This window comes from Pempheris klunzingeri, chromosome 2 (genome assembly GCF_042242105.1).
Source record: "Pempheris klunzingeri isolate RE-2024b chromosome 2, fPemKlu1.hap1, whole genome shotgun sequence".
Taxonomy (NCBI): Eukaryota; Metazoa; Chordata; class Actinopteri; order Acropomatiformes; family Pempheridae; genus Pempheris; species Pempheris klunzingeri.
The window spans coordinates 25,507,313-25,521,912 of record NC_092013.1 but is presented as its reverse complement, the minus strand read 5'-3'; the positions used below and the strand labels follow the sequence as shown (position 1 = coordinate 25,521,912).

Here is a 14,600-nt window from a genome sequence, read left to right as displayed (position 1 = left end):
AATCTTCATTATATTATTATACTAGAGTGGAGCCTGCAGGTCCCAATGGAAGTAGCTATTTACAAGTTAATGTTATGGAAGAATTGATTAGATTCACCCCCAGTAACTAAATTTAATTCTGACAGATAACCCGTATGTTCAACCTCAACAAACTTTATGAAAATTGGTTCAGAATTAAGCGAGTTAGAGTCAATTTTATAGTGAATTCTGCATCTCTCTGTGCAGTTACTACCACACAGACACACATGAAAGACAATGGTATCTATGTTCCTGTATCTAAGGCTAAATTATTGACTGCATGTTAACTCTGCCGTTTACAAATTCACAATGTGATTTCTTTATTGCAACCAATTCCACCTCTAAAAACCATATAGTGTTTCAAAGCTCATTTGTGAACTGGCCTCAGTCTCAAAACATGCAAAGAACGTGAGCTAGGAGGAAAATGATTTTAGGGTGCTCTTTGGTTGACTCACTCACTGATTCTGTTACACTTTCAGACGATTGTGCCTGGATACTGTTAAAGGATAGTTCTGGTTTATCACAATTTGTGTCCTTGTTTTCATAGTTACATCCTTTAATTCTGCCAATAACAGCAGCATTGTGCTCATCATGTCATTTGCTGAAATCTGAGAACACAGTGGGATCACTAAAAAGAAGTCAGAGTCATAGTCATGTATTATCATAAATCACTAATGTGCCTCAAGGGGCTCTAAAATATGTACAGCATATGACATATTGACCTTTCAGGTGTACTCACATTCAGTTTGACCTTCAAATAAAATAATTTAGAAACTCTGGATAAACCGTTGGTTTGTTTCCAAAACAAACACTATTTGTGATAAACTGGAATTGCCTTTTACCTGGACATCTTTAGTGTCATGCTTCTTCACTGCATGAGAAGAGCAGTAACTCCTGCTGATGAAAATGATGGGCATGTCAGCTATGATGAACACTGGCCAGTCTACGACTGATACTTATGTGCTGTCTTTCTGTGTTTTGTCTCCCTCTGCAGGTTTGGTTTGAGGGGGAGGACAGGCAGTTGAAGGATCCTGTTGTGTTTTGCATGCAGGCCGAACATGCTGGGACCAGGACATACTATTTCAGCACAGACAGCCATGAAGAGCAGGAAGACTGGGTTAGAGCCATGAGTGAGGCTTCAGAGGTCAACATTCAGCCAACACAGAGGTGCTGTTCACACAGATGCACAGAGCCATACTGGACATACAGCACGCACACATAGGCACATCTTCTGTTTCGTTGGGTCTGTCCAATATGTTCAAGCAATATGGCCAGGGCTTGTATGTACTATTCATTTCTTAAATTGATTACATTGATTTTTTTAAATTAATTTTACTTTGATCCCATCTGGTTATGTTATCAGGGACGACATAATAATTGGCCTCAACACACACCACAATGAGACAAGTTGTTTTATGGTATTTACACTGGCATGTCCTCAGCTCATTGAAAAATATTTCTTCCCAGCTACAAAGATTAGCACTTGTGGAGGAGTACTTGAATAAGAAACAAACTACAATCGCATTTTGTAGATTTTGTGCCCAAATTATAAACAAAAATTACAAATGGGTAATGTGGTATAACATATGTCACAAACTTTAAAATCAAATCAAATCAAATGTAGCTAGACATCTTGGCATGTAGCAACAAAGATAATGGGAAGGAGCTCTACACTGGCTTTACATATCTTCTTACAAAAACAAAACAAATGACTAATTAAGACATGTTTGACCCAATGAAGAATATATTGGTAAAACAATGGGTCATTATGTTTTTGGTCCAGAACAACTGGGAGTTGGAACATTGGAAAACAACGTTTAAGGGAGAAATGTACAAAAATCTAATAAACAACATGACCTTTAAGGGGATTCAAATGTGTTGATGATGACTCATTTATTTGGCCTGGTGTTAACATTTTCTGGTTTCAAATTCACTTGTGCCTCCTTCATTGCTTCTGCATCAAAACAAAACAAAGCTGCCTGTCTATTCTTATGCTTTCTTTTTACCACCCACCCACCCACAGAACAAACTCGGACACCATAGCTGATGTCAACCACGTCATGGTGGCCAAGGCACCTGACCCACAAACACAACAGCATCAACACACAGAGACACACAATGACCCTAAGATTGGGACACCCCCCCACTCAAATCAGGAGGTAAAAAAGAATGATGGAAGGCGAGGAGAAGGTGGAGGAGAAGGTGAAGATGAAGGGGGAGGTCGTGGTGCTGACCACACTTCTCACCCAAATCACCATACAAATAGTTGGATCAACTATGGCCCTTGCAAAACCATGCCCCATAACATGAATAGCAAACCCCCTCCATCCAGGAGTCACATTGGGCATCATGCCTCTCAAGGAAACCCAGAGGCTACCGGCCCATCGCATGACCCCAGGGAGCAGCAGGAGAATGTAGTGCTGAGAAGGGGGTTTGTGCCCAGGACGGCTCCAGAGAGGGTGGCCCAGAGGAAGAGCTCCATGGCCCAGCTGCAGCAGTGGGTCAACCAGCGGCGAGGCATGGCTTCTCAGGAGGATATCAACAGGTAGTTCAGTGGAAAAGATGTAAAGGATAACACCTGTGTTTCTCTTCAGGTCTGTTTCTGTGTTGTTCTTTGCACTTAGCTTCAGATTATGCTTCAGTTGTCATGAGGATACTGGACACTGATGGTACTAGTGTACTGTAAGTTATTTTAAGTGATCTTACGCTGGCACAATAATTATTGTATGAGTTGCATGCAGGTGACCCAGCTACATGCACCTGCATTATTCATTATTGTTCACGGCAATATTTTCACGGCATGCAGTAACATTGACAAAAATACTTTTAAGCCCTTATGTGTTGGATCACATCTGATGTTAGTTACTTGTAGTCAAAAAAAGATATTATGGTACTAGTTGTCACTGGATTTGTCTCAAGTTATCAGACTAATTTCAAAGATGCTATGATTGCATGACATTTCTTCACAAAGTTGTTTTAATGTTCATCCTCAGTACAGTTTATTGGTTTGTAATTTTTTTTTTGATAATAATATATTTATTAAAGATATATTTTATAGGCATATAGCACTTTTCATTCACAAAATGCAGCTGAAAGTACTATACATTAACAGTAATGCCTGCAACCAAAATAAAAGAAAGAGCAGACTTAAAAATACAACAAGAGTGTTGATAAAATGAGCAGATATTCTACACACAGCCTGCTGTTTTCAGGTCTGGCCCTCTTTGCATGGTTAAACTCAACTGGAACTCCAAAGGAGGAGCAGTTTTCTCTCCTCCATGACCCCGTTGATGGGTCTAGGGTAAATCTTTTTGTAAAGAAAGGGCCCTATGAGGGGGTTTAGTAGTGAAACTACTACCATCCTATGTGTTCAACGGTCTCAGTCCTGTCCCTGGAGCCGCTCCCAGCTCAAAGGTATTGATCCAGAAAGTGAATTACATGTCCATCACATTACTGCTCCCAAAGCCATCTTTCCTGTCACTCTGTGGGGCTCCTCTGGAACTCCCGGAGTCTCTCCTTAGCTCTATCAGCCGCAGTAGGTGTCGTTCCCCGCGGGTTCCTGCCCTGTCGCTGCCAGCCCAGCAGCTCTTTCAGCCGGGTCACACCGGGGTCCTCCTCGTCGATCGCGGCAGGCACCTCCACACTGTAGCCCCGTCTCTGCAGCTCCTGCCCCGCGTCATTTGCGCTAGTGTAGGTCCGGGCTCCGCTGTCCCTGTGGATTCTCATACTGGTGTAGGGGGTCTGGAAACGTATGCCCTTCGCCTTCAGGCATTTCTTTATCTCGTTGTCTTGCCTACGCTTCTGTACGATTTCTGCAGCGTAGTCATGATCAAAGAATAGCGGGCAGTTGCCGAGTTGAATCTTACCCCTTTTCCAGGCTTCTCTTAACACAGTTTCTTTAATTATAAATTCTTGGAAGTTAATGATAAGGGGTCTCGGGGGTGCCTCTGGTCTTGGTTTTGGAGCGAGGGAGCGATGAGCCCGCTGTATCTTTAGGTCCATGTCCGTGGGTAGTGGCAGCTCACATTTGAGAAGGTCCGAGACGAAGCGCATCACAGAACTTCCTTCTTCACCCTCTGCAACTCCAAAGATGCGGATGTTGTTTCTTCTTGATCTGGATTCCAAATCTGTGAGTTTTTGTTGCAGAGTTTTCTGGCGCTTTATAGCTGTTGTGAGCGCTTCGGTCATTTCCACGGCCATGTCCTCCACTTGCCCCACTCGTGTCTCCGTCTCACCCACTCGCTCCTTCAGCCCCTGCATCTCTTCGGCCAAACCATCGAGTTTACTGCTCACCTCTGTGTGAAAGGAGTTAATGTCCTTTCTCAAGTTGTCGTTGTCGCTCTTCAGCTCGGATTTTAGCTCTTTTATCGCTTCAAGTAGGTCTCCTGGCGTTTTGCTCGTTCCGGGGTGTCTTGTAGCTTCACGTGAGTTGCCGTTAGCTTGTGATGCTACTTTGCTATCTTTGGTGGCGGAATTGTTTTTGTCTTCAGTTTTCGGCATTGTGGCTTTAGTCTTTTTGTTTCGGTTTCTTTCTTTCTATCTATCTATCAAGATTTTCACTTTCTGCTAAAGTAACTAGTCTTTTCACAAAGTTATTGAATTTACGCTGGAGAGCTTCTCTACACACGTCTTTCTACTCCATCTAGCGCCCGGAAGTCCCCATTGGTTTGTAATTTTGATATAGAAGGACAGTCAGTCCACCAAATGCTATTGGAAAAGTTGAGCCTACTTGAATATCACATTGTCTGTTGTGTCTGTGCATTAACTGTACTGATTATCATGAAATTTGTCATGAAACTTTGGCACAGCTGTAATAATTTGTATTTCAAATCAGTAACATTTCACTTTTCCGTAACCTTGTTGAAATTCAGACCTTCCTGATAAAACTAATATCATTTGTCAAAGCATACAATACAACAGAGGTCATAGACAGTAATTTGAGGGAAAATACTTGGTCTGACATTATCTTGTAAATAACAAAACTCTTTGATAAACCATCAAAAATGCCTCATTTGCAGTGTTTGGTTCATAAAGGGGATTATTTAATGAATTTAAATTCCATGTGCATAATAAACAAAGGTATAATTATCCTTATTATTATCGTTATTTTAGCCTAGCCTTTATTTAACAAGATTAAGAGGCTACATTTTGGACTGCTACTGGTTTAAACATCACCCCCATCTTCAGTTCCATTTCCAGGTCTTGACATGACATTTGATAAGGTGGTTATTTCTCCCTTTTGTCTTTTGCTGTCCTTCCAGCCCATCTGGTTGCTACCCAATGAGTCGTGGGATGTCGGCTGACTACTATGGCTACACTGCTGGCCCCCAGTACGTGGAGGAGTACCCTCTGTACCCAACAGCTGTCCGACCAGACAGCATCTGCTCAGTGTCTGCTGTAGGAGGATATGACAGACGCTGGACTGTTGAGGAGAAGCGTCACTCGCTGAGGGACAGACCCCATCAGTTGTATGGACCCCCAGTGTCCAGGGATCATTGGGGGCCACAGTACTCTGGTGAAATAGAAACATCCATGAGGCGTCTGTCCATCCAGCCACGCTCCAGGTCTGTGCCCAGGTCGCCATCCATGTCATCACGGGGGCACTACTCACCTGTGCCACCCAACTTTGCCTCGCCAGCTCGATCACCATCTGCCCGCTTTGACTGGTTTCCAGGGAGGCTGAGAGATGACATGAACTATGCTGCTGTCAACAACTTGAGGAGATCACTCAGCTCACTGAAGGTGAAACTAACTGTGTGTGTGTCTGTGTGTATCTGTAGCCTTTATACAGTGGACATAAATGATGACCGCCACCTCAATTCGACTATGTTTTTTGTTACAACAGATGATTTTATATTCTGAAATCTAGCTTTCTTCCCTAGCTTTTTCCCAATACTTAGACTGAATGTAGGTTTTGATTTTAGAAAAAAGTAAATTGAATGAAAAGTGTCATTAAAGATTAGAATTGAGGCTCAAAATCAGAACAGAATTTGAAATTTATGTTTTCAGAATTCCATAAAGGGTTTAAAAGCCTATAAATTACCTGTAGTACTATAAATCACCATGGATGAAGAAAAGAATGAGATTAATGTTTTGTTTTCATATGCTATAACCATATTCACCTTAATGCAGTCTTACAACTTTCATTCATTCTTGCATTTATTCTTCCCATCATTCTTTCCCTCCCTACCTTCCCTGTCTTCTTCAGTATGACTACCCTGGTGATAGGAGGTCCTTAAGCCAAGGATTATACAATTACAACTACCCTGCATCCCCCTCCATCCACAATAAAATGGTATGTGCTACTAATGTGCTGTAATACTGTATATATTCATCCACTAGATAACACAGTCACATACACAGTCCTGTGGTTGCAGATGCCTACAGTAGATATAGCATTTATGTGTAGCCATGCTTTGCAGCTGCAGCCAGTTTCTATCACACATCAGTCCTCCGATTATCTGTCTGGACCCTTTTTCCTGAATTTTTTTCCTCTAAGGCTCTAGGTTGCTTGTGTGCGTATACAGTTGCACTCAAAATTATTCAACCCCCATTGCTGATGAGGTTTATTGGCCAAATTTATAAACATTAAGCTGTGCTCAATGGACAACTCAAACAAGAACAATTTGAATAGATCAACACAACTAATATTGCAGGTGGTTTCTCCAAATTTGACACATTTAATGACCATTGCAGTCTCAAACTTATTCAACCTACTGAATAGAATTCCTCATAAGAGCATTCATTTGCAAAGTTTTGTCTCAGGCACACCAGATGCAACTAAAAAACCTGCAATACTTGGTGGTAGCAGCCAGAGCCAGGAGCTTGAGGTTATTTCCCATGTCTGGCTATGTATCACATTTGCAACAGGTCATAAGGGTGCTCTACTAAGTACTAAAGATGCTTATCAAGAAGGTTTTGAATGATTTTGAGTCATTAAAAGTGGCATATTGTGTTGAATTTTGAGAAACCACTTGTAATATTACTATTACTATTATATTAAGAGCAATTCCAAAAACACCTGTATGAAATGGAGCAAGAAGTTCAGTGTGTGACGGCCTGCCTGATCTGAACCAGAGTGGTGTTTTGTTATTTGACTTCTGTGCTAGGCATGGATTGTTCGAACATAAGGTGTACATGATACCAGACCACCTTAGGCCAGAGATCTATGATCGACTTTGTGGTCGTGCCATCGGATCTGCAGCTACATGTCTTGGACACTTGGGTGAAGAGAGGAGCAGAGCTGTCAACTGATCCCCACTTGGTGGTGAGCTGGGTCAGATGACAGGGAAGGATGCCGACAGACCTGGTAAACCCAAACGTGTAGTTAGGGTGTGCTGGGAGCATCTGGTGGAGGCCGCTGTCCGGGAGGTGCACAACTCCCATCTCCAGAGGAATTTCTCACATATCCCCAGGGATTTTGTAGACATGGAATCTGAGTGGGCCATATTCAAAGTCTCTATTGCAGAGGCAACTTCCGGGCGCTGTGACCAGAAGGTCATCGGTGCTGGTTGGGGCGGCAACCTAAGAACCTGCTGGTGGACACCAGCAGTGAGGGAGGCCGTCCAGCTGAAAAAGGAGGCTTTTCAGGCCTGGTTGGTTTGGGAGTCTCCTGAAGCAGCAGATCAGTACCGGGGGGCTAGAAGGTTTGTAGCTTCAGTGGTCGCTGAGGCGAAAACCCAGATGTGGGAGGAGTTCGGGGAGGCTATGGAGGAGGACTTTCGGGTGGCCTCAAGGAAGTCCTGGTCAAGTGTTTGGTGGCTCAGGAAGAGAAAGCAGGGCTTGGCTAAGGCTGTGTGAACCAGCCAAGCAGGGTTGTCGGAGTGGTTATTGGACTGTGCTTTGTGGACTTGGAGAAGGCCTATGACCGTGTCCCTCGGCAAATCCTGTGGGGTTTACTGTGGGAGTATGGGGTACCGTGTTCGTGGCTACAAGCCATCCGGTCCGCATTCTCGGCATAAAATCAAGCATGTTTGCAGTGGGTGTTGGACTCCACCAAGGCTCCACCGTGACCATGAGGGGGTGTCTGGGCTCAGCCTTAGAGATAGGGTGAGGAGCTTGGACATCCAGGAGGGGTTTGGAGTGGAGCAGCTGCTCCTTCACATCAAAGGGACCCAGTTGAGGTGGTCCGGGCCTCCTTGGCACCACCGTTTGGAGGTTTACTGGGCACATCCCACCGAGAGGAGGCCCCCAGGCAGACCCAGAACTCACTGGAGAGATTATATATCTCATCTGGCCTGGGAATGGAAAGCGTTGCTCGTCTTGACGTCTTGAGTGCCCTGCTTGACCTGTTGCCACCAAGACATGACTCCGGATAAGCAGAAGATAGTGGATGAATGAATGGATGAACCTATAATATTAGTTGTGTTGAACTATTTTTCTTGTCTGAGTTGTTCATTGAACAAATTTTGCCAATATACCTTTCTCAATTCTCAATGAGGTTGAATAATTTTGAGTGCAGCTCAGTGTATGAGTGTATGTGTGTGACTTACATAGTTGAGAGAAATAGGACAGAGAAAAAAATCTTCCATGGGTTATCAATTTCACTCATGATCAATGGACTATATGGCAATCCCTTAAAGTTCTATAATATAGATGTTGCATGTTCAGTTCTGCTAGTTAAAAAAAAGATGACTAGATCTTGATATCTTATGCTGCGATGTTTATTAATGCTAGGCCAAGGAGACCAGAGACAACAGCAATAACTGCCCAACGCCACTTCAATTCTGAGGGTTGTGTGTTTTGTGATCAGTCTACCTGATGGGCATGCCAAAATTATTCCATGGCCAAATGTATTCTGTACATTTCCACAAATATGTGTGAGTTGTCCAATGGCTCTCTGAAATCTAAACAAGGACCTATAACCATTCATGTTACCCCGGATCACATTCTTTGAATCTCCAGGTCAATGTCAACATGTTCCTCACACAGGAAACATGTCTGGAGCACAGCACATCATGTGCAACCCTTGATAACCCTTGATAACCCTGACAACGGACAACGACTCCTTATCTGAAGGCCCTCAGCCACCCCAAGCAATTAGAGAGCAGATAAACTATACTCCAAAGACAGAGACAAGGCTTCCCTAACCTTAAGTTTCACAGTTGGCTTGAATGAGACCCCTTTAACCAAATGTGACCTAGGGAGACTCCTGTATGTGGAGGCTTAAGAGGGAAAATAGCATCTCATGGTACCAGCATGAGGATAGCCACGCTCACATGAGTATGAAGTGATGAGTGATGTGATGAGTGATGAGAATGGCATAATATAATGCACAGTAAACTGAACAACAGCTGATGGCAATATTATGCCAAAAAACATTACAACACTCCAGTAGAAAACAGGGGAGAAGATTGGTTCTAACTAGCAATGTGGCTGTAAACAATGCTGGAATCATAAACTTTAAAAGATTGGCATTTCCCAGTGTTTTATAAGGAAGGAAATACTTTCAGCATTTGAGACAAATATCTTCTGGAAATATTTTTTCTTTCATCAGGAAATGCAGTAGATAAGATTTGAACCATCAGTCCCACATGGCATGGCATGGTGTGTGGAAAGAGGCTATGTTCAGAATGTCATACTGACGTACTATTTATCCTAAATATGATGTCAAATTGAGTAAATTGAGTGTGTTTCAACTGCATAATACAGTACAGGCCAAAAGTTTGGGCATACCTTCTCATTCAATGCGTTTTCTTTATTTTCATGACTATTTACATTGTAGATTCTCACTGAAGGTATCAAAACTATGAATGAACACATGTGGAATTATGTACTTAACAAAAAGGTGTGATGCGTAGCACTTGTTGGCCCTTTTGCCTTCACTCTGTGGTCCAGCTCACCCCAAACCATCTCGATTGGGTTCAGGTCCGGTGACTGTGGAGGCCAGGTCATCTGGCGCAGCACTCCATCACTCTCCTTCTTGGTCAAATAGCCCTTACAGAGCCTGGAGGTGTGTTTGGGGTCATTGTCCTGTTGAAAAATAAATGATGGTCCAACTAAACGCAAACCGGATGGGATGGCATGTCGCTGCAGGATGCTGTGGTAGCCATGCTGGTTCAGTATGCCTTCAATTTTGAATAAATCCCCAACAGTGTCACCAGCAAAGCACCCCCACACCATCACACCTCCTCCTCCATGCTTCACGGTGGGAACCAGGCATGTAGAATCCATCCATTCACCTTTTGTTCATCGCACAAAGACACGGCGGTTGGAACCAAAGATCTCAAATTTGGACTCATCAGACCAAAGCACAGATTTCCACTGGTCTAATGTCCATTCCTTGTGTTTCTTGGCCCAAACAAATCTCTTCTGCTTGTTGCCTCTCCTTAGCAGTGGTTTCCTAGCAGCTATTTTACCATGAAGGCCTGATTCGCGCAGTCTCCTCTTAACAGTTGTTCTAGAGATGTGTCTGCTGCTAGAGCTCTGTGTGGCATTCATCTGGTCTCTAATCTGAGCTGCTGTTAACTTGCGATTTCTGAGGCTAGTGACTCGGATGAACTTATCCTCAGCAGCAGAGGTGACTCTTGGTCTTCCTTTCCTGGGGCGGTCCTCATGTGAGCCAGTTTCGTTGTAGCACTTGATGGTTTTTGCGACTGCACTTGGGGACACATTCAAAGTTTTTGCAATTTTCCGGACTGACTGACCTTCATTTCTTAAAGTAATGATGGCCACTCGTTTCTCTTTACTTAGCTGATTGGTTCTTGCCATAATATGAATTCTAACAGTTGTCCGATAGGGCTGTCGGCTGTGTATCAACCTGACTTCTGCACAACACAACTGATGGTCCCAAGCCCATTAATAAGGCAAGAAATTCCACTAAGTAACCCTGAAAAGGCACACCTGTGAAGTGAAAACCATTTCAGGTGACTACCTCTTGAAGCTCATCAAGAGAATGCCAAGAATGTGCAAAGCAGTAATCAGAGCAAAGGGTGGCTACTTTGAAGGAACTAGAATATAAGACATGTTTTCAGTTATTTCACACTTTTTTGTTAAGTACATAATTCCACATGTGTTCATTCATAGTTTTGATGCCTTCAGTGAGAATCTACATTGTAAATAGTCATGAAAATAAAGAAAACGCATTGAATGAGAAGGTGTGCCCAAACTTTTGGCCTGTACTGTATGTGGACTTTGTGTAGGCAAGAAATGCCCAAATGTATACTCTATTGGTAAAAAATTCTGAGTATGCGCCATACACAACTGGCGACACAACTAACACCACTGAGTGGCTGGTGAGAGGCATGGTTGTATAAAAGATTTAAGAATGATGGCGAGTAGTGTAATGTTTCCTCATTAATAATATACTATTTGACCCATCCGCTATTAATCTCAATGTTAATGTCTGTGGATATTAAATGCAATCAATACATCACAATTGGCGGGTGAATGTTAAGCAGGAGCTTTCTCAGGACACTGAAAGACATCAAGGTACAGTTAAGAGAAAAAACTCACATATAATGCACATTTTAACACTAAATAATTAGTCATTAATAATTAGTTTACCTTGAAATGATACTTGAAAATATTATATATTATTATTATATATTAAATATAGAAAGAGAGATAATGCTGATTTACATTTGTGGTAAGCAGTTTTCATTCAACTGTAGCTCAGACCGTGATGTTGCAGTTAACACAGAAGTCGTATTGATTGAACATAGTCAAGCATACTTGATTGAGCTGGTAATGGCATACTTCATTGTTCATTTAGTAGGCAGCATGCAGACCACACTGTTGAGTAGGTAGTAGGCAGTGTGTCAGTGTGCCATTCTGAACACAGTCATGCACGTACCCGTAGGGATCACAATTCATTACATGTAACAGGATGTATGATTGCATGATCTTCATAGCTTGGACTATCAAATATATTTCAACCTGATTTTTCAGCCCAATATTTTCCTAATGCTTATCCTTAAGTGCATAAGTTGTTTTTCCAAAGCTAAATTAGAATGTTTGAACTACTGTCTATTGAACAATTTTTTTATTTAAAGTTAATTGAACAACAAAATACTTTAAATTCCAAACTTTCAGGGTTTTTTATTATATACAGTACATCGATATAATAATATATATATATACGTAATAATATTTGCAGTAAGATTTATATGATAATTGCAGAAAAGGTTTGTCTCTCAATGGAGTAACAATCTTACTCTCTTACTCTCTTACATTGTTAGAGTTTTCTTGAGTAGCTCTTGAATCAGTGACCACTGGCATAAAGTTGTTCCATACATTGCATTATAAAGCTAGGCTGCAAGCATTACCAAACAAACAACACGCTCAGTTGGTACAGCCTAAAGACAGGACTGTGAGAGGAAGACAGGAGTGATGTATGACATCATCACATGTGACAGCCTTGGGGAACTGTACATCAGTGAGGGGCTGTAGACCTCGAGTGTGATCGACAGAGTGCTTTGCTTTGCTGCTGTCTTATCTGAAAGCCTTATTTCTATATAGTATGTGTTGATGTGATTTCCATGTATTGCTGCTGCTTGGCTCAGGAGGATATATTAGACCTTCAGCTCCAGCGCAACTTGGATTACTTAGACCAACAGGTAAGATGACACTCTCAGTATTGTCATTATATATTACACTGTGTTGACATTGTGAGTGCCTGAGGTTCCATCCCTCTTTTATTCTCTATACAGACTTCTAAATTTACTTTAAATATGTTATTAGCTTATCTTAACACAGTTCAAGCAGTCGTCCTGTTACATAAGCTAGTTTTCTGTCATCTGACGGTTTCCCAATGGTGAAATGCCCATCCTCAACAACAAGGCTCTTGGCAATGTCCAGCCAAGTAAGAGAGGAGAGAGCACCACAGCAAGGCAGGCCACCACTAGCAGCACTTCATCAGAGCAGCTTCTCTCATGGTTTAAGACTTAACTAATGTGTTGTGAATGACCTTTTTTTACTTTAGCTCAGAACTTGTCTAATATATCCCAGTGTTGGCTTGTTCAGACTGGTCCTCAATCCAGGCCTTAGCCAAGGGCACTATATGCCAATAATAGACCAAATATACCATACCTAACCAAGCCTGGCTTTCTTCTTTAATCCTTGTCTCATCTTCATGTGGTCCATGCTGTTACAAACAGATCCATGGTTACACTCTTCTGCAGCATTCTTTCATAAGCTCACATCATACTTTTGGATTCCGCTTGACTCCTAGAGTCCATGAGATTTAGACAGTCCATGAGATAATTTGCTCATGAGGGCCTGTGTTGACATTTTTGGCAATGTCCAGCCAAAATCTTATGACTATGTGTGAATATATGTAGAAAACATGCTGTGGGGGTGTGGGCTGGTTTTGAGCTCAGCTGCAACGGAGAGAGGTGCAGGGCGGGCCCAGGAGATGGCGCAGGAGAGAGGCAAGTATCACCAGCGCACCTGGGAACAGGTGCAGTAGATTGCCTCTCTCCCTTATTATACGGTAGCACGCCGGGACCCAGGAGGGAGACACATGGCCAAAGCAGGAGCCCGCGGCCTGAAGCATTGTTGGCTGCTATAAAATAAAAGAGTTGACTGTTAACCGAGTCCTGCCTGATCTATATGTGCTGGGAGAACTCACGGAGACAGAAGATCATGTTACACTGGCGCCCAATGTGGGGCACTATAAGGATGGTAGACCGTGGGGAGGGACAACCTGCCCCGCTTCTGGCCGAGCTGGCCCAGAAGCTGGGGCAGATGGCCCGGAGGAGCCATGAGCAGGCGGCGGCGAACCGGCAGCACCTGGAGATGCTCCAGGTCCGGGCGGAGCGACAGGCGGCGGTACTGGAGAGTCTGCTGGCCCATGCAGAGGCTGCATCGCCGCGCGGCTCCCTCCCCTCGCCGCTGGCTGATCTCGCGGTGCACAAAATGGCGGCAGGGGACGACCCGCAGACATTCCTCGGGGTGTTCGAGGCGACGGCGAGGGCGTGCGGATGGCCAGAGGCGGAATGGGGAGTGCGCCTGCTGCCCCTGCTCACAGGGGAATCCCAGACGGCGGCGCTCAGCTTGCCGGCGGCGGACCGGGGGCGCTATGACGCCGTCAGGAAGGCGGTACTGGACCGGACTGGCTGTTCGCCGGAGGACCACCGGCGCCGCTTCCGAGGGTCTCGGCTGGGCCAGGGGGATCGGCCCTTCCCGTACGCGCTGCAGCTCCGAGATGCGGCAACCAGGTGGCTGCAGCCGAGGGAGTCCGCCGGGGAGGCGCGGCTGGTGGAGGTCGTCACCAGGGAGCAGTTCGTGGAGGGGCTCCCAGCGAGGACGGCTGCGTGGGTCCGCTGTCACCGTCCCGCCAGTCTAGATGCGGCCATCACGCTGGCGGAGGATCACCTGGCCGTGCATCCCCGGAACCAGGAGGACGGCCGAGCTTCGGCGGCGGAACGACCCAACCCCGCCCCCCGCAAGAAGAGCTTCGCCCCACCGGCGCAGCAGGGAAACCCAGCCGGCCCCGCCTCACCGCCAGCCAGCAGCACCGTCCCTCGGCCCTCCCTTCCGCGGGTCCCGGCTGCTACCAGCGCCATCTCCCGCCCACAGAGAGTCCCTCAGACGTCAGGGCAGGAGTGCTGGCGGTGCGGGCGGCCCGGGCACTTCCGCTC

The 14,600-nt window shown here is 44.5% G+C and overlaps 1 protein-coding gene across 1 annotated transcript in view; it reads left to right on the top strand.

The window, feature by feature from the left end:
• Positions 1 to 14,600, top strand: part of plekha6 (pleckstrin homology domain containing, family A member 6) — a 91,016-nt gene that overhangs the window by 43,462 nt on the left and 32,954 nt on the right. The window contains exons 5-9 of the mRNA XM_070844371.1: positions 1,013 to 1,185; positions 2,042 to 2,563; positions 5,280 to 5,760; positions 6,227 to 6,313; positions 12,522 to 12,575. Coding sequence (XP_070700472.1) covers positions 1,013 to 1,185; positions 2,042 to 2,563; positions 5,280 to 5,760; positions 6,227 to 6,313; positions 12,522 to 12,575 — 1,317 coding nt within the window. The remainder of the gene's footprint in view (positions 1 to 1,012; positions 1,186 to 2,041; positions 2,564 to 5,279; positions 5,761 to 6,226; positions 6,314 to 12,521; positions 12,576 to 14,600) is intronic.